The sequence below is a fragment of the Drosophila navojoa genome, chromosome 3 (assembly GCF_054131105.1).
Source record: "Drosophila navojoa isolate 15081-1374.11 chromosome 3, UAZ_NAV_1.0, whole genome shotgun sequence".
In the NCBI taxonomy this organism is placed as follows: Eukaryota; Metazoa; Arthropoda; class Insecta; order Diptera; family Drosophilidae; genus Drosophila; species Drosophila navojoa.
Window position 1 is genome coordinate 13,396,482 of NC_142891.1, and position 19,219 is coordinate 13,415,700.

At 37.6% G+C, this 19,219-nt stretch overlaps 3 protein-coding genes across 5 annotated transcripts in view; 1 reads left to right on the forward strand and 2 right to left on the reverse strand.

The window, feature by feature from the left end:
* LOC108658595 (beta-1,4-glucuronyltransferase 1) overlaps window positions 1–4,502 on the reverse strand; it is a 78,469-nt gene extending 73,967 nt beyond the window's left edge. For both annotated transcript variants that reach the window (XM_089257029.1, XM_089257028.1), the window contains exon 1: window positions 4,313–4,502. The gene's annotated coding sequence lies outside the window, so the exon portion shown is untranslated. The remainder of the gene's footprint in view (window positions 1–4,312) is intronic.
* Window positions 4,503–6,721: 2,219 nt separating this feature from the next.
* LOC115562630 (uncharacterized) lies at window positions 6,722–9,688 on the forward strand. The gene is made up of 5 exons (XM_030384491.2): window positions 6,722–7,233; window positions 7,299–7,387; window positions 7,635–8,991; window positions 9,053–9,474; window positions 9,544–9,688. The coding sequence occupies exons 1-5, from the start codon at window positions 6,857–6,859 to the stop codon at window positions 9,561–9,563; spliced, it is 2,265 nt and encodes a 754-aa protein (XP_030240351.1). The 5' UTR covers window positions 6,722–6,856; the 3' UTR covers window positions 9,564–9,688.
* Window positions 9,689–12,103: 2,415 nt separating this feature from the next.
* The window catches only part of Hr39 (Nuclear hormone receptor FTZ-F1 beta), a 32,055-nt gene continuing 24,939 nt past the window's right edge, over window positions 12,104–19,219 (reverse strand). For both annotated transcript variants that reach the window (XM_089257149.1, XM_089257148.1), the window contains exons 3-8: window positions 16,855–18,867; window positions 14,745–15,053; window positions 14,527–14,676; window positions 13,149–13,251; window positions 12,922–13,076; window positions 12,104–12,823 (exon numbers count right to left, since the gene is read on the reverse strand). In XM_089257149.1, the coding sequence (XP_089113275.1) occupies window positions 12,740–12,823; window positions 12,922–13,076; window positions 13,149–13,251; window positions 14,527–14,676; window positions 14,745–15,053; window positions 16,855–18,741 (2,688 nt within the window). In that variant the 5' untranslated portion in view covers window positions 18,742–18,867 and the 3' untranslated portion in view covers window positions 12,104–12,739. The remainder of the gene's footprint in view (window positions 12,824–12,921; window positions 13,077–13,148; window positions 13,252–14,526; window positions 14,677–14,744; window positions 15,054–16,854; window positions 18,868–19,219) is intronic.

Sequence of the window (19,219 nt, forward strand, 5' to 3'; positions counted from 1 at the left end):
AAATTAATGCGGCATTTTGCATTTGCAGACAGCTTCATAAAGAAAAAAAAAAAAAACACATGCTAACCCGCTGAACCCTGACAGACAACGCACGTGCCCCCATCGAATACATATTTGGCTGTTGTTTTTGTTGCCATGACGCTTGCTGCCAAACGAATTTCGTGTAAACACATAATATATGTATTCCTCCATCCAGTATATGTGAACATATATAGCATATGCACGCTAGCAACTTATATCAACCAAACTGTCTTTAAAAGCGGCCCAAACAACTTTTGCTCTGTGGGTCAGGGGACTGAATGTGTTACTTTGTCCCATCGATTGGTGGTTGGAGTGTTTAATTAATTATGCACCGCTGAAGTCGCTGCAGCTGAGCAATTAATAATTCAGTTGATTTTAAGCTTTTAAACATTAATGCACACACACTTTATTTAACAATGATTTAAGAGGGGTATTATTAGATTTGTAAACAAAGAAGATGCTGATATTTGCATTTGGCTTAACGCTAAATTGTCTTTAAACAGAAATAACACTTAATCAACAAATTTGAACATAACAAATAGAAAGAACTTCATCAACAAATCACTCACAGTAACTAATTAAATATTAATGAATTTAGAAAGTCATTAGCTATAAGTGCTGGACTAAAACCTGCTTAAGAACGATGACAGGACCAAGACATTGCTCAGGTGTTAATGCCTAGAGATAATTAAAAGTGAATGTATAAATTAAACATGGTGCTTTCTTAAATTCACAATGTTCTTTTAGGTAATAGATCTCTTAATTTTTTTCTTTCTAAATTTTCTTATATTCAGAATCTTAGGGAATCATTTTTTTACTTTTTTATATTTTAATAAAGCATTAGAGTTTGAAAATAAAAATAAATTTTCAGTATAATAAAAATACAGCAAGCTTAAAAACTTAATAATGTAATTACTAAAATATCGCTTTATAAGTAAAAACTGTTGAACATTAGTTAAACTTCAAGCCATGTTTTATTTGTTAAAAATAGCATAAAGAAATTTGTAATATTTAATCAACTATAAATATTAATATTTATTTATATATAAAAAATAATATATAATAAATAAATATAATAAATAAATATAATACAAAATAAAACTACTACTGATTTCTAATAATGACCATCATTAATAAATTTGCAGTTATTACTTAAAAATAAATAATAGAATAATAGAAGAATCAAATAGAACAGAAGAAAATATACTAATTTCATTCCACAAAGCCCGCAGCTCTATTCAACAAAGTATATATTTTCTATGCTCCTTTTATCAGAATCTTTAGCTATTTATAATCGCAAATTCTACTCACTTCCGTTCAGACTTTTATATTCATTTAATTTTTTTTTTTATCGCCCGACAAGTGTAAATATATGTGTCAAGCTTATCATACGCTTATTAAACAGCTACTGCAGTGCGCCTTTACGTATCGAATTGGTTGGGCGTCAGCTGAAACTGAAACTGCGACAGCTTATCGGCTCGACTCTATCTCCCAGGGAGAAAAGCCTTTTTCTTAGCATCTGACTGAGGTAATGTTTGCCAAGTAAATTGCGATAAACGTCAAAGCCACTTGATAACAAAAATAATGTTAGCGTAAATTTTGTTGTGAGCGCAAAACCATTACAGATAAGCAAGCTTACTCTCGACTAACTGAAAATAAATGCGGCATGGATTAAAGTTCATTTTTTAATGAGCTCAGCCTTTAAAAAATTCTTTTTATTTTTATCTCTCACAAATTTATTACATCTTAAATTTCAACGAAGTACTAGACGAATACAAAGTTAGAAACACGTTGAAATACATTTTCATTTTTTTATGGACATCTAAATCAGTTGAAAGTCTTCAAAAATAAATTATGGAAAACTAAACGTAACAAAATATTCAAAAATTTAATTTACTATCAACACGATAAAAAAACGAACACTTCTAAATTCTCTCTCTCTCTTTCTCTCTTTTCTTTTTTCTTTCAGTCCACTGAGCAATCGTTCGACTATTTTCCTATTTTTAACAGCTTCGAGCATAAATTATATACTTTTTGGCCATTCAACAAATATGTTTTTTGACAATTTAAATGGCATATGAATACGTTTTATGTTGTTTTTACGAGTTATTAATTAGCTTATTAAAACGAAATCAACTTGCTTAATTTGTGAAAATGTGGCTCACGGAAAACGTTCCTCATATCCAAATGGAAATTAAATGATTGAGTTATTAATGAATACATAATTTGTGGAAGCTAACAAATTTCAGTGGAAACTTATAACAATAATTCATTAATGTCATTTATAATTTTTTAATATATTAAAGAACAACACTAAATGAAATAGTTTTATGATTTGATATATAAACTGGAAAATTCAATATGTCACAATTCATCAAAAAACTTTTAATTTCCAATTAACGTTTTGTTGAAATCCAAAACAAACCTATTATGCCCGGAATTCCCATTGTCAATGGAATCAGGTTTTAATAATGCTGGCATAGATTCGATATGGAAACAAAAAACACAAACTCAAAAAACCAGTTCAATATATATCTATAAATAACACTATATATACAACAACAAAAAAGTCGGTCAGAGTATTTCGAGCTTTCGTATATATAGACTATCGAAATTATTTGTTACCTACAAAGATATTGAAGCAAAAAATAACTTTAAATGAGATATAAAAGTTCGGCAGCAATTGAATAACATTTTTGATTACATATATATAAATTTAAATATACATATATATGTTATGTTTAAACAAATATATATATTTAAAGCCAACTCTATTTATGGGTTATTATTTATTTTTAGGCACTTTAATAAACTGATACCCTCGAATTTAAACTAACTTTTATTTAGAATATAATTGCTATTTAAATGCTTGACTGAATCATTCGCCCATTACACAAACAAAATCATCCACTAAATACCCTTCTTACAATGTCCTGCTACAGGGTATTGTTTAACAGTAGCCAATCTAACAGGTTCACGTATGCGTGGGCAAGCAACAAACGGTAGTTTTAGTAACTGTTGTTGTTCCGCTTCTTGTTTTTATTGTTGCAGTTATTTTCGCATTGACATGTGTATATTATGTGATACAAAGCCGGTCAGCCAGGGCGAAATGAAATTAAAAATGACTGCAAATAGCCAAATGCCAAACGTAAAATGAACAACAACAATAGCAAGCGGAAAAAGTGCAATGAGACGAATAACAAACGGAAAGAAACCCAAATAAAACACCAAATGTTTAAAAATACTTTTCAAAATATACAAAAACTTACATCACAAACATTCACATTCACTAATAAAGCAAAAAACAAAAACAAGAGCGGCAAATGCAATAACTGTTGTTGTTGCTTTTGCTTTTTGTCACTGTTATTTTTTGTAGTTGCTGCTGCTGCTGCTGACGCTGTGACAAGCTTGAAATTTGATTTCTTTTGATTTTGCTTTTGTTCGATATATTTGCTTCCTTCTTCTTCTTTTTTATCTTTCACAATTTTTTATTTTTTTTTTTTTTTGGGTGAAAATAAAAGAAATTTGAAAACGCGCGGCCTAAATTGAGCAGACGATCGCCGCTCTTGTTGCTGCCATTGCTGTTGTTGTTGCTGTTGTTTTTGTTGTTGTTGCGGCTACTGCTGCTGCTGCGCTGTCGCTGCTGCTGTGGGTCTCATGAATGAATTGCGCGATTAAAAACACAAAAGGCGTGACGCGTCGCACAACAACAATAAGAGTCACAACAACAACAACAACAACCACCACCACCATTGGCAACTAAATAACGAAACAAGTTTTGTGGCTCTGGCTTTGGCTTTGAAAAAGTAGATAAGCGCAGAATATGTAGGCGAAAGAAAAAGAAACGAACGCAGGCTTCAAAATTTAACACCAAATAACAACAACAAATGCCTAGCATAGGCCTACACACACATACACATAAAGTCACAGAAGCATACACGCCAAAGCACATGCACACCATCGCAATACCAAATGCATTCAAGCACACACAGACACACACCACACGCATAAAGCAGACAGCTGATTTTTGGCCGCAGCCAAAAAAAAACGCTTCTTGCTCTCTTCTCACCAATTAGAATTGGTTTATTTAGGTGACGCACACATCTACACGCACGCAAACAAACTCTAATACACTCACACACACACACACTATTACGCTGGCAGGCCGCACGCCTCGTACATTAATATTGTGTGTTACACTTGTTTTTATTGCTGTGATTGCGATTCGCCTTTCTGCATTTGACTCTCTGTATTTAGCATTTTGCATTTAATTTTTTCATATTGTACACACCTTGCACTCACACTGCTTAACACGCTTTGTTGTTATTTTAATATTAAACTTTTCGTATATTTCTTGTTTACGATCTAAGTGTTATTTTGCGAAAATCTCATTGTTAGGTTCCAATTTCTTGTTTGGTGTTCTGATTGGCACGCGCGTAGCCACCCGCACGGTTGGAAATTTCTTTACAGACTAGTTAACATCGGTCTGTTAGCTGGCGCATGTTGCATTAACAGCTGTTGATACATTCGGTATTTCATTACTTGGGATTTTTTAGTACCACTGTTAAGTTCTTTACACTCTGTGAATCTTAACAGCTTGGCGGGCCTGTTAAATAGCTGTTGAAATTCTGATTTTAAAAATGCATGAAAGCTTTAGAAGTTTTTTAACAATATTCATTAAAAGCAAGAGAAGCATACATGTTAATTAATTTAGTACTTACTTTTAGTCAGCATTCATGTAAACTGTTAATGACAAGTGCTCGTTTTCAATTGGAATTTAACTGCTGCTGTTGTTAACAGCAGTGGTGCCAGACATTTTAACTTATTTCTAAGGGCGCGTAAATTTAAACTCTAAAATTTTCATAGAAATTTGATAGAGCGGTAATTTAACTTTATGTGGCTTTAGTTTTTCCACTTATTACTGGACAACTCGTTTTAGTTCCGTAATGTAAAAAATTGTAAACAAAAAAACGTTTAAGTGTGCAGCAATTACAGCATCAATTAAACTGGCTTTAAATTCCTGAGTGTCTAAATTGAACATAATAGCATGCAGCAGCAACCGGAGCAACTGGAAGATATATTATTAATCCAGAATACCCTCACCTCGCCTGCTGCTCAGCTTCAACAGCTCGTCCTGCATCTGCTTGGCGATCAATCAATCTATCAATCAGTCATTTTTTTTCTTTTGCAACTTAACATTTCAATCGCATGCCAAAGTAGCCAATGGCATGCAAATTTCTTGCCAAGCTGCTGACGATAATGATGACTGGTTGCCTGGCCAACAAATGTTTTTTTAAGCCAACTGGAGATGCGCTTGCTTGGACAGGTGCAAACAGGCATGAAATATTGCGATTGTTTGTTTAGACAGCATTTAGGCGACTTCTCAACTCTTCAACAGGTTTCGTAATCTAATGTACGTTAAATTTTAACTGCATAAACAATAAGATAAGAATAAGCAGCAGCTGATGCCCAAAAATTATTCCGAAAATTCAGGAAATTCAATTAAACGCCCCAGGAACATACGCACACACCTGAGCGCAATTAAAGAAGGCAACGGCCGACCAATAAAGGTGAATCAATTGGCCCGACGAATATTGCATATCCTAACAAGTATTATAGCAACATTTATTTTGGGAAAGTGCAAAAAAAATAGTAATATGTAATTTATTTAATAAAAAAATTATAAATTAAAATTTTTTATTATTTTATTTAAAAAATGATAAATTCTTTCTGATAGAAACTTTCCAGAAGTCAAGTTCTTTTGCTTTAAAATTCGGCTTATAATTTAGTATTTTTATTCATTTGAACTTTTTGGCATTCAAATTTTTATATCCCCAGGAATTTACTATCACGTATATTCGTACCGGCAAAAATCCAGTTGCTTAATAAACATCCAAGAGGCATTCGGTCGCCTTCATCTTGCCAAACTCTTGAATAGCTATAAAAATATATTATTTGATATAAAAATTTGATGTCTTATGGGTTGCATGTTGGCTAATAAAATTACAAGACCCATTGCAAGGGTATAATAAAAAGAAAAAAGCGAAAGGCCGAAGAGCTTCACACTTACCACACGTGTGTGACGACGCTGTCTGTGCGCGTGTGTGCGTGAGCACGGGGGCTTGGCAGTTAAAGGAAATTTAAAGAATAAAATATGACGCACCTCAGCCTTCTTCCCGAAGCCTACCGCCTTAGCTTCTCCCTCGTAACAAAGCACGGCAGCGTGCCAAGGCGGAAATTAAATTTTCGTCTCCTTATGGAAAATACCAAACGGAACCAAGAACAACTCTTATTAACCTCTACAAAAGAAATTCCTTAAAGCAGATAGAGGCTTCTTTAAAAAAAAAAAAAATAATAATACATTAAGAGGATAATTATAATACAATAATAATAAATTAATTAAATAATAAATTATTAAGCTCAACTTCAAATATATAAAATCAAAAGATTGATATAAATAATAATTATGAATGTTAGAATATTACGCTTTGAAAATATTGATAACTATTAATATTAAAATATATAATAACTATTAATATTAAAAATATTCATATATTTAGATACATAAATATTTTTAATAGGTAATAGTTCGAGCTTAAAAGAAATCCTGATAAATTAAAATTTGTTAAAAATTATTATTCATATTGTTTTAAGCAATAAGATCATAGTAGTCGAAAAATTTGTATTGAATCAGAGTTCAAAAGACAAAATACTGTCAAAGCACCTATCAAAATTTAGGGTATATTCACTCTGTGGTGCTCTTGTTATGGGTGAGACAAAGAGTCGAGGGTTGGGTTGATCTGACGAGCGATTCGGTCGGTATTGGTATTTCACTATGAATATCATTGATGTAACATCGTTAAGCTCGGCCCAGCGAGAGGAGAACGCAATTCGACTGGATGCCATTGAGAGTATCGATGAGATCTATAAGACCTATATACCAGCTACAAACACCTCATCTACGACCACCCTGAAGGAAGCTAAGAGTGAGAACTCTGACGAGGACAGTAAAGAGGTTGGAAATGTAGAAAATGAAGTTAAGGTTGAGAATTCTGTAGAGTATTCCTCAACTTCGGTAAATTCTTCGTCATCAGTAAGTACAGAGAAACCAGAAGATGATTCCTCCGCATCGGTAAATGCACAGAAGATTTCGGGATCAGATATTACGAGATGCGTAACAGAAACTCCAGTGGTATCCAAAGAAGAAAAATCGTATGGCAAACATAGTTGCAGCTGGTTAAAGTGGTTGATTAACTCTTGGACTTTTCTTCTTATAGATCTTCTTTCCGTATGCATTCTGGTGAAATTGAAAAAGGTTTCGATGAGAAATGTAGTCCAAATAGTTCAGAAGGCAAGGAATACCAACGTAAGTAGAAGATCTTAGACAAACCGAAAAGTGAGGGAAAGAGAAAGGCTGAGTGAGAGAGCGAGAGTGAGAAAGATATTGATTTGTAAGAGTGTCGTGAGAGAAAGATTGAGGTAGATATTGAAAGGTGATTTGAGGGAGAAAGGCTGAGATCAGATATCAAAGATGGAAGATAATATATGAAAGTTGAGAGATTAGAGAGAGTATTTTATATACATATATAGGAAATTAAAAACGTCCTCCATAGATTATTCGAACATAAAAAATCAATTGCGATCGATGAGTTGTGGAAATACAAATAAAAAACTAGGGGGGGCGGATCAGATTGGCGCAACGGAATATTATGCCCAGCAGATGGGCTTGCCCATGGCATTGGGAATGGATCTGGAAACGGCTTCAAAAATGGGAAATAGTTTGGGAATGGATATGGGCATGGGCATGGGCATGGACATGTCTCTTAGTAATGCCAATCACTTTAGCCAGTCCAGCGCTTTGGGCTCCTATCATAATCCAATGTCAGAGGATGAATATTTCAAGTACATGCAATCTCAATCTCAGACGTTTCCTGGCATGGACTATAATTATATGCAATACCAAGCGCCAGCAATGTATCAGCCACAACAACAATTGCAGCCACAGCAGCAACAGCAGCAGCAGCAGCAGCAGCAGCAGCAGCAGCAGCAGCGCCACGTAGCCGGATCCTACCACGATAACAACTCCAACAGATACCCATCGGAGGCGTACCCGAACGCATCCATGATCTACAGCAAGCCCTGTTACAATGCATCCGACACCAACTCGAGCCAAATGGAGTGCGAATGCAAAGATCAGACTTCGGATGCGAATAGCCTCAGCCAGGAGCACAGCGAAGCCGTCGAGATGGAGCATGCCTGTGAAATGCACGCCACGGGGGGCTTCAGCTGCCCCCAGAGCGCAGAGCAGGTGAACGGCATCAGTGCAGCGGGCCACACGGATCCGATGGGCAGCTACAACTACAACCCAAACACGAGGAATACTTGTGGTAGCCCACCCGCAGCTGATCTGCGAGCCATGTCCAGCAGGCAGACGTCGCAGCCTTGCTACCAGCCACCGCCCACCTATCAGCCGCAGCCCAGCTATGCGCCGCCACCTTGCTTCCCGCCGCAACCCTCCTATCAACCCGCCTGTCCGCCCTCCGGCCCACCCTCTTTTCCTGCTCCGAGCAATTTAAGCTATGCGCAGATGCCTCAAGCCGATAACAGCAACAGCAACTGCATCGATATTGAGGGATTCATAAAGCAGGTGCTGGCTACGCAAAATCCGTGCTTTCCCAACTGTCTGACCAGCCCCTCGCCGCCCTGCCTAGGCTTCGGCATGGCTCAGGGTGCATGCCAAGCTCCTGCTGGAGCTGCTGGCATGAGCAGGAACGGTGGCTCCAACAACGACAGCAATGCTGCGCCTGTGGAGCTGCAGCATCAGACCGTTTACTCAACGTCCTATAAGCCCTTCAATGCGCCGGGCAACTCATTCAATCACTTTCCCAAGTGCGACACCTGCCGCAATAACAACAGCTGCGAGGCCTGCTCCACCTGCAGCAACTGCATGAGCCATACGCCGCCCATAAGGTAAGTCCAAGATAGTTAACTTCATTTCAGTTAATTAATTTCTTATAATTCCCTACTTTAGTTATTCTGCTGCGCCACCCTGCGTGACGATGCCCGAACCGAGCAGCTGTGGGATGCATCTGTGTGCGGGCTCTGCGACTCAGATTACGCCCAGCGTTCCGTGTAGCTATGCCTGTGCCGCGCCTTGCCCAATGCCCTCCCAGATGCCCTGCCCAATGCCTTGCCCAATGCCCTCCCAGATGCCCTGCCAGATGCCCTGTCAGATGCCCTGCCAGATGCCCTGTCGAATGCCCTGTCAGATGCCCTGTCGAGTGCCCTGTCAGATGGCTTGCTCTATGCCCTGCTCTATGCCCTGCCCTATGCCCTGTGCTCTGATGCCTTGCTCCGGTGCTCCTTATGAAATGCCCATCGATGGCGACTCCGATCCGCAGATATTCAATTTCGTTAACAAGACAACCAGCTGTAATCTCAGCCAGTACTCCAGTAAGTAGATAGATGATACAATATACAAAAATCCCTCTTATATATCCTGTATCATTCATCCCTTCATAGATTTAAACTCGCCTAAATGACAGCCCCGCCTGCTCCTGCTCAATTAATTTATTTATAAGTAATAGTAGCTCTAAAGTGTAAGAATCAGCCGAATGAAATCGATTTGGAGGAGACCATAATTAAAATAATAATTAAAAAAAAAAAAAAAGTTAAGAACTAATCCAAGAATATAGTAAATATTTTCAGGAATTAAATTAAATTATTTACTTGTGGTGCTAATTTGAAAATAGTTTTAACTAAAGTGAATAATAGCAAAAAATCCAGTTGAAGAAGAAGAGGAAACATAAATCTCCCTGCACAGAATTAAAAATAAGAGGGGAAAAAATTGTGAAAAAAATGAAATAAATAAAAAAATAATAGTAAAAAAATAAAAAAAATAAATAAAAAAATAAACAAAAATAAATAAAAAAATAAACAAAAAAAAAATAAATAAAAAATAAATAAAAAAAAATAAAAAAAAGAATGAAATTCATGAACAAATTATTGTTTAATTTTATCTTTCATTCGTTCAAATCTAAATAATTTCTTTTTCATCTGATATATAAATTTTTCTATCTTCAAATTTTTCGAAAATCCAGTAAATTTTCTTTTAAATATGAAAAATATAACTAATACTATATTATATAAAATATAAACATAGGATAACCAACATTTTCTGTGCCCTTCAAAATGGAATAATTTAAAGAAAATACAACTGTTTTTATACATATGTAGAATTTTTTTTTTTTTTTTTGTTTTTTTGAAAAAAAGTTTATTACAAAATATTGCATTGACAATTAATTTGATTTAATTGTGTTTTTTTTTTTTCATTTCAATTTCCGTTATTACACTTATCAAAAAATGAAATTAAATATTTACTATGGATGAGTAGATGAAAAACGTAGCACCGAGCGCAAAAGACAAGCACAAGAATTAAGCTAGAGCTTAAATAATTTTGACAATTACAAGTAAATTTAATTTCTTACATCATTTTTGTTTCAGTGCAACTTTAACTATTTAAGCGAAGAGCTTAAATAGTAAAATCTAAGCACAAGCTGCAAAAAGGGTTCAAGACTTTTTTGTTTTTGTATGCTTGTTCGCTGCTACAATTTTCGATTTGTTGTTGTTGTTGTTGTTGTTGTTGTGGGAGGAGGTGGGAAAGGCGAGGGGGTTTCGTAAGATAAGATAACTATAAATTAATTTTGATTTGATTATCAGTTTACAATTGCATTTAACTATGGTATATTGTATATTGATATTTAGTTATGAGCTTGCTGCATTAAATTAACATTTAACTATTTGCATTTAAGTTTAGCATTTAAGTTTATGGGGCCAGGTAGCAGCCGAGTTGTCGTTTCCCTTTACTATTTTAATGGACAATGATTAGTTACTCTAGCAAATAAACAATTTAATTTTGATTTTGTGTAAGTGTGTGTGTGTTTATTTTTTTTTACTGTGATAGCGAATACTTAATCTCAACATTGCTTGAATCACAGCTTATATGGTATACACATACATATATAGTACATATATGTGTATATAGAAAAGATCGTGAATATTGAGGAATACCTCACCTGGCCTTAACTGTTTTCTTTCAATTTTTATGGTTTTTCTCATTTATATAAATTATTGGAATTGTTTTTTTTTTTATAGTTACGTTTTTTGTTTGCTGGTGGGGCTGGAAGTTGTTGTCGTTTTTTTTTCTTCTTTCTCTTTTTGTTTTGTTACATATAGTTAACGTACACACATACACATAAATATATATATATATATAGGCATTATGCTGGCTATATCGAATCTAGGTTTTGTTTATGCGGTGACAAAAAATATATATGTATATACTATATAGAAATAACTGTATGTAATCGGTAAATGTTTTAAATCCTGTTACAGGATTTGCTTCAGCTATTAAGTAGAATTATAGTAAAACAAAATATACACGCATATATATATACATATACATACATACATATATATATGTATGCATGTATATGCATATGTAAACATTAATCAAAGAATACAAAATACAATTCAAATACGCATACAGTTACAGTTACAAATATTCATATAGCTGTGTTTGTTGTTGTTGTTGTTGTAATGACAAAAATTATAAATTTGATTTATGTAGTTTTGTTGATGTTTTTTATGCAACAATTAGCATCACTGGAATAGTTTATGCCACGCGGCGGCAATTTCAATCGAGTTTACCTCTTAGTTTCATCTGCATTGAGATATATATATATATATGTATATACATATATCGATATATAAGTAGACATGTGTGAAATTGCACTAAAACTAAATGCTACAACATTTAAAAATGGATTTTTTTTTACTCGTTCGCGTTAAAGTTATATACATATATGTATATATATATATTTAGTTGGAAAATCTAGCAGTTCTCTTGTAAACCGATTTCGGTTTTGGCATTTCTTTTTGTTGATTATTACAAAATATTCTTCGATTTTCACTTCGATTTTCGATATCATATACTATACATATATATATGCATATAAAAAACATTTACTTGAACTAAAAATAAAAATTTGATTTTTCCTTCTTTTGTTTTAGTTTCTCTTTCTTTTGTTTTAATATTTAAAGTTAAATAAATTTCTAAGTCTTTTCATTTTCCATGTGTGCTTTAGTTACTATACATAATCCGTTTATATATATTTCTATACATATATATATATATGTAATTTTATGTATATATAGCAAAAACTTTATATAATTTTAATAAACTCTGCCAGCACAACAACAGCAAAAACAGCAACAACAACAACATCAAATGCAACACTTGGAGCACATAATTGTATACATATACATATATACATCATTTGTTGTATATTTATTTTAATAATTTGGCTGCTTATAAAAATGTGTTTTTTTTTCTTTTCGTTTCATTTTTAAATGCTATCAGTTTTAGTTTCTCAGAATTTCGTTGCTGCTGCTCATGTTGTTGTTCTGCTTGCTGTTGTTGTTGTTATTGTTGTTGTTGTTGTTGCTTTGGCAATGGGTTCATCGTTTAGGCACATGTTTTCAGAGCTTACACATAGAGCACTTAACACTATGCATAGATATACTAATACTACTAAATCATATAAAACTTGTTTCATTTCATTTTTGTTGTTGTTGTTCTTGTTGTTGTTTTTTTCGTCCATTTGCCTTAAGCCCAGCTGCGACATCGATAGCGTTCCATGGTCCTATAGAGCATTTGTCAATGCTCTCCGCGCAGCAGCTCCATCAGCAAATTGAAGTCTGCACCGTCGCGCGTCTTAATCGTCAGCATCTCCTTGCCCAGCTGCAGTTAGCCAAAGGGAGATGCAGAGAGAGAGCGATAGAGAGAGAAAGACAGAGTTAGCTTCTCTTAGAAACATCTTCACATTCACACACACTCACCTGACACGTGCGCTGCAGATCGGGTATACGCAGCAGCAGCTCCCCAAACTTGGACGGCGTATCGGGATAATGGGCCAGCGTGTACGCCTGCAGAGCCTGCAGCGCCTTCTCCTGGCACTCGCGCACCTTGACCGCCTCGTGCAGCTCCGTGGTATCTAGATAATTAAACACAATATGCAACAATTAGTAATAGCCCTTTGTCGGTACAACTGAAGGCGCACACTTACCGGACTGCAGCAGCACAATCACCTTCATGGCAACATATTCATAACGATCAACGCGCAGGCGTCTCAAGTGATCCGTCAGATTCAGCATGCGCTCTATGCAGGCCTGCAAGCAAAGCGTATAAGAGTATTTTATAAGAGTGAGTTTAGTACTGGTATAGGATCTGAGTTTAGCTGTGATCTCTGTTAAACTGTGTAATAAATTGGATTGTGGATAAAAGCAGAGTAAAACATGCTAAACCTGCTGGAATATTAGGCTATTGGCTATCAAATATTATGCCCATGTCGGTGATATGCTACAACTAGTCTATGAGCTTGAGTATATGCTAGATACAGTTGCAAATATGCTGCAATTGCATAGCTGTTTATATTTGATTGGCCAGTTCACTTTTAAATTGGCTAAATCTAGCCGGAAATATGCTAAGCTGGCAGCACTGACGATAAGCCTGGCTGCAACTTTTATAAAGACAGCTTAAGGGCGTGAAGCGTGAGCTCAGTATGTGTTTCACGCTCAATCAACTTAAAAACGTTAAGCGAGCTTTCCATACAACTTTTCTATTACAACTCAGCCTTTCTATTAAGTTAATATAGTTCTATATTTATTCTCATTTCAATTAAATCTTTATATCTGAAATGATCTATACATCTATAATTCTTTTAAATAAATAAATATTTTATTTTCCGCATTAAATATTATAAAAAAAAAAAATAAATAAAAATAAAAAAAATACATGAACTGGAACAATAAATAAATCAATAACAACTATAGAAGGTTACTAACGAATAAACGAATACCGTAACTCGAGATAAGAAGCGAAAGGTTTTTTTTTTTTTAGTTTACACAGGATTGAAATTTGTCGAGATTTTCATTAAACAAAGATTGAAAAAAAAAAAAAGATATTCACAAGCTATAGAAATAATTAAAATTTGTCCATATTTTCATTGAAGGCTTAACAATTCAAAAGAGTGTACAAAATTAAATGGAATTTTTACAAGTAAATGTTTTGTTTTTTTTTTTTTTAAGTGGATTTTTAGGATTTTTATAGACATTTTAAGAGGCTCGTTAGCTAGGCAAAACATATTTTGAATACTAAGCAGAACTATAATAAATTCATTTAAAAAAAGTTAACTCTACTACGACTCCAAGTTGTTAAACATGTTCATAAATCAACAGAAAGTCAACTGTATAGATCAAAAGATCTGGCTCATCTCTATGCATTCAACGAAGCCATATTTCTGAGCTACTAGCTAACCCATAAAAATAAGGCGAAATTAATCAAGACTCTATAGATGTTGACAAAACTACAATCTAGCCCACCCGAAGCCCAACTGGTTGTTCCACTAACATAATTAGGGCCAGCCACGCTTCATCTTAGCCCACCTGTAAGCCATTTGTTTTGGCCTGTGCCAGCGTTATCTTGCGGCCCTGCGACATCTTGATCTCGCCGGGCGTGTCAATGGAACGAAAACAGCAGGAGAAGAGCAGCAGTTCACACCACGAATTGATGAGCAGGCAGATCTGATCGTCGATCTGAAAGTCAATTGAGATAATAGATTATACAGATGTTTAATATTAGTGATATACTAAATCATACTCACCGAGATGTTCTTGAAGAGCGGCAAACTCTTGCACCATTTGACGATCTTGTAGAGCCGATGATCGGCCACATTGCAGAGATGGGCAATCAGATCGGGATTGGCGTTCTCGCCGTTGGACGAGAGACCCGCACTGGCCAGCAGTGGATTGGTCATCTGTTGTGCGTTGGCTGTGTGCTGTCCGGCGGAACTTGAACCGCCACCGGTGCCGCTCGACGAGGAGCCGCCGGATGCAAACGAGGACAGCGGCTGATTGATGCGCGCCAATTCCGCATCGGTATATTGCCAGAGATGTTCCACATCCATGATTTCCTAGTGGAGAGAGTAGAGGAGGGGTCAAAGTATTAGCGGGGAATTTATGTAAAAGTGTAAACTATATATAAATTGATTTCTATGTACTTTAGGGGGAGTACCAAAGCAGCGAATTCGTCGATTTAGAACTGCTTCATAAAATTTCGACTTGATCTTGTCAAGAAACTTTAAGGAACTTTCTAAAAGGCAAATAGCTGGCTTCAGTCAAAAGAAGGAATGAGGAATAAGCAATATTTTTGGTCTTCCCTTAAATGTCCGGGTAACGAAAATGAAACAAGTAAGAAAGCTCTAGTCGAGACTGCTCGACTACGAGATCCCCTGAACCCTACAAGCAACTGATATATCAATAATAATTAGCACCCACACACGCACTCATGCAAACAAATACACGCACACACACACACTCACATATACAGGCGATTGCGCTTGGGTTGCGCTGCAGTGTTGGCAATATTAGGAGAACTTATTTGTTGAATGATTTAATTTCTAGACGTACGATCGTAATGAAACTTTCAGAACGTATTCATATTGTTTAAATGTATGTGTATACCGAAGCACACGTCTCTAGTATTTGATATACGACTTTTACAAAGATTAGGGTGAGGGGGTGGATTTGGGGGTGGGGGGTAAATTTTAACAAAAACCGAAATTGTATAAAATACATCTTAATATACATTTTAAATTTGGAGACTGTAGCTTGAAAGGTGTAGGAGATATAATTTTTAAACTGATCTTCGATAAGGTTTTTTATCGATAAAAAAGTATCGGAATGAGTTATCGTTTTTTAGTGATAAACTCGATATCCGCGTGATATATACGGACATTTTAAAAAAAAGTTGAAGTCTCTAGCTTTTGTATCTTCTGAAATCGACGCGTTCAAACATACGGACAGACGGACGGACGGACGGACGGACGGACGGACGGACGGACGGACGGACAGACAGACGGACAGGGCTAAATCGACTCAGCTCGTCGCCCTGATCAAGAATATATATACTTTGTGGGGTCTGCCACGCCTCCTTCTGCCTGTTACATACATTTTAACAAAACCATTATACCCTGATTTCCCATTTTCAATGGGTTCAGGGTATAAAAAGATCTTCGGCTAGTTGTATAAGCTCTATATTATTATAGCTACTATAGCTACAAACTCTTAGATAATGACTAACTTAAATCCCTATATGTTGTTATATGTTGTTACTTGTCTAATATTAAAAGATCATATAAAAGTCTACACACAAGTTGATCGAAATAAACCAAATTGAATAATTTTTGCTATTTACTCTCTGGAAGTGAAGATGAAGGAAAACAGTGAAGCATTCCGAAGAATTGACTTTCTCTTGCTTGAATATTATATAGTATTTGGTTATATTGGTAAGAGCGGGAACGTCTACTCTTTGCACTCGGTCTCCAAGTGACACTGTGATACATCACTCTCTCGCTCTCTATTCGCTTATAGCGTCCACCTTACGTTCCTTTCCTAAATCAAGGCATTGTTTGACAATAATGATAAGACCAAATTCATCCAATAAACTTAGTGAATCTGTTCAAAAAGCTTTATGGCAACTAGATGGAAACAACTGACGAAAAAGGTCTAAGACATTACTAAGGTACTCCAAAACCTAAATGGATAAGAAAATTTAAGATTTTCAGCCAACTCTATGCATATAAAACTAGATTAGGTCTTCCAGATATAGTTAGCGTCGTTATAATCGGATTCTACTGTATAATATATAGTAATATAATATATGGAATATATCTCAATAAGTCTAAACTTTGATCTCTTTTAATGTCCACTCACCTGCAATAGGGCTGGAATGCTTGAGGCTCGTGACAAGGCATGATGACTGAGCGTATCTGTTTGCTCCGTTTTGATGGATGCGCCGAGACTGGGACTGGCGGGCAGTGAATTGGACCCACTGCCAAAGCCATTGAGTGGATTATGTGGCTGTTGTTGTTGCTGTTGATGGTGGTGCTGCTGCTGTTGTTGTTGCTGTTGTTGATGCTGTTGCAGGTGTTGCTGTTGCTGCTGTTGATGATGCTGTTGCTGCAATCTCTGATGTTGCTGCTGCTGCTGTTGCTGTTGCTGCTGTTGCTGACTGACGACGGCAGCAGCTGCCGCTGCGGCAGCCGCCTGATCCGGACTCAACAGCGGACTGAGCATCGAATTGGGCAGCGTGTAGGAGCATTGATAGGTGGAGCGACCGCCGCGTGTGCGATCCTCGCGTATGGCCTCCAGTTTCATGCCCTTCTGCAGGCACTTCTCGAACCGGCAGGCCGGGCACTTCTTGCGCGTCGAGATGCTCACCTGGCAGGGGCCGCCGCGCACGCACACATAGTTCTTGCGATTCTGGACGGTGCGCTTGAAGAAGCCCTTGCACGACTCGCAGGAGAAGATGCCGTAATGGAAGCCGCTGATCTTATCACCGCAAATCGGACAGGGCGAATTGATGAGCTGCTGCCGCGAGATGCCCGCCGGCGAGGCTGGCAGCGTGGCCGAGCTGTCCAGGGCGCTGCTGCTGCTGTTGCCGTCCATGCTGAGATTTTGCGCCTCCTGCGCGGCAGCATCCACATTCAATGGCGGATACAGCACGCTGTGATGATGCAGTGTTCCAGCGCCGACGCCGCCATTGGCATGGCCCGGGAACAGGGCGGAGCCGGCGGGCGGCGCGTGACGCGCCTGAATCGGCGAGTGGGTGGGACTGAACTCGGAGCTGTAGCTGTAGCAGCTGCTGTGCGACGCATCGCTGTTATTCCGGCTCAGCGACGGCGTGTAGGGGGCGTGCCGTGACGTCAGCGGCGACTGCGACGGACTGCTGTGCGTGTAGACGGAATGTATGGCAGAGTCGGGACTGGGATTGGCCGGCAGCAGCGGCAAGTGGCCGCCGCTGCTCGACTTGCTGCGATCGCAGAGCGACGTTGTCGAATTGGATGTGGCAACTGGTTCATATTTCAGATTAATCGGATCACTCTGGGTGGGCGCCAGCTTCAGCTTGTAGCCCTGCTGCTGCTTGTGGCTCTGCAGTTGCTGTTGCAGTTGCTGCTGCTGCTGCTGCTGGTGCTGCTGGTGCTGCTGATGCTGCTGTAGCTGCTGTTGCTCCTGCTGTTGCTGCTGCATCTCGCCGGCAATGTGCTCCAGCTCCGTCTTGATGGGCTGCAGGATGGCCGTGACAACGCCCCCGGCAGCACTGCCCGACTCGCTCTTCACAACCGTCTCCGTTTCCATGAGCTCCTCGTCGGGCGGCTCCTGGCCGTTCGTCTCGCCGTCACTCAGCTCGCCCTCCCAGGACATGGGACGTGGCCCGTTCTTGTCGGCCGCTCGCCTACGCACCTTCAGATTCTCAATGTTGGCCAGCTCCGCGTCCGAGTCGGATTCGTCCTCCTCCTTGTTGTTGTCGCCGCCGTCGCCGTCGTCGCCGACTCCCCCTCCCAGCGGTATGCGCAGGCCATGATTGTGATTGTTGTGATTATTGTGATTGCTATGATTGTGATTGTGATTACTGTAGTTGGCGATGACCGGCACCAGATTCCCATTCGGCGTGGGCAGCTCGTCCAGCTCGCACTTGATGTTCGTCACAGAGACATTGTGACGCCCAGTGGGCGTGGACATGTTAACGGGCAGCTGATAGCTGCCGCTGGCACCTGGAGAAACGCTTTGCTCCGTCTTAATGCTCGACATATTGGGCATCCTTGATGGCTCAATGGGTATCCCTAATCGAGTACCTAATTACCGTAAACTCTTAGGCTGCTTTTACTTGTGCAATTTGTAGAAATTGGAAAGATGTCGTTGATGCAGTTCCATTGTGTTGTAAATCTGCAAGAGAGGAAAATTTAGGCATTAATATCTTAAATATATTTTATAAATATAATTGACATTCCACTCAACTGATTTTATATCAATTTATTTTTTATGTATTTAGTTACTAAGTTAGATAGGTTATTCCAAAATGTTTCCCATTAATTTTAACAGTTACATCTGACATTTTCGAAAATTTTCTATAAGATCCCACATTATGTAGAATAACTATAGTTTTTGCTTTCCCATTCTTATACTTGTTATTGTATATAGAGCGTTCTGTTCATCAATATATCGGTTGTTCAATCCATCAATATCCACCGGTTTTTATAACTCTGCATACATAAAAGTTCAACTTTGCCTTTTCCAT

Excerpts from the sequence above, each read along its gene's own strand:
- LOC115562630 (XM_030384491.2), top strand. The coding sequence starts at position 6,857 with ATGAATATCATTGATGTAACATCGTTAAGCTCGGCCCAGCGAGAGGAG. Across the intron at positions 7,234-7,298 it reads GTATCCAAAGAAGAAAAATC|ATCTTCTTTCCGTATGCATT; the intron begins GTATGGCAAACA and ends TTCTTCTTATAG. Across the intron at positions 7,388-7,634 it reads AGAAGGCAAGGAATACCAAC|ATTATTCGAACATAAAAAAT; the intron begins GTAAGTAGAAGA and ends CGTCCTCCATAG.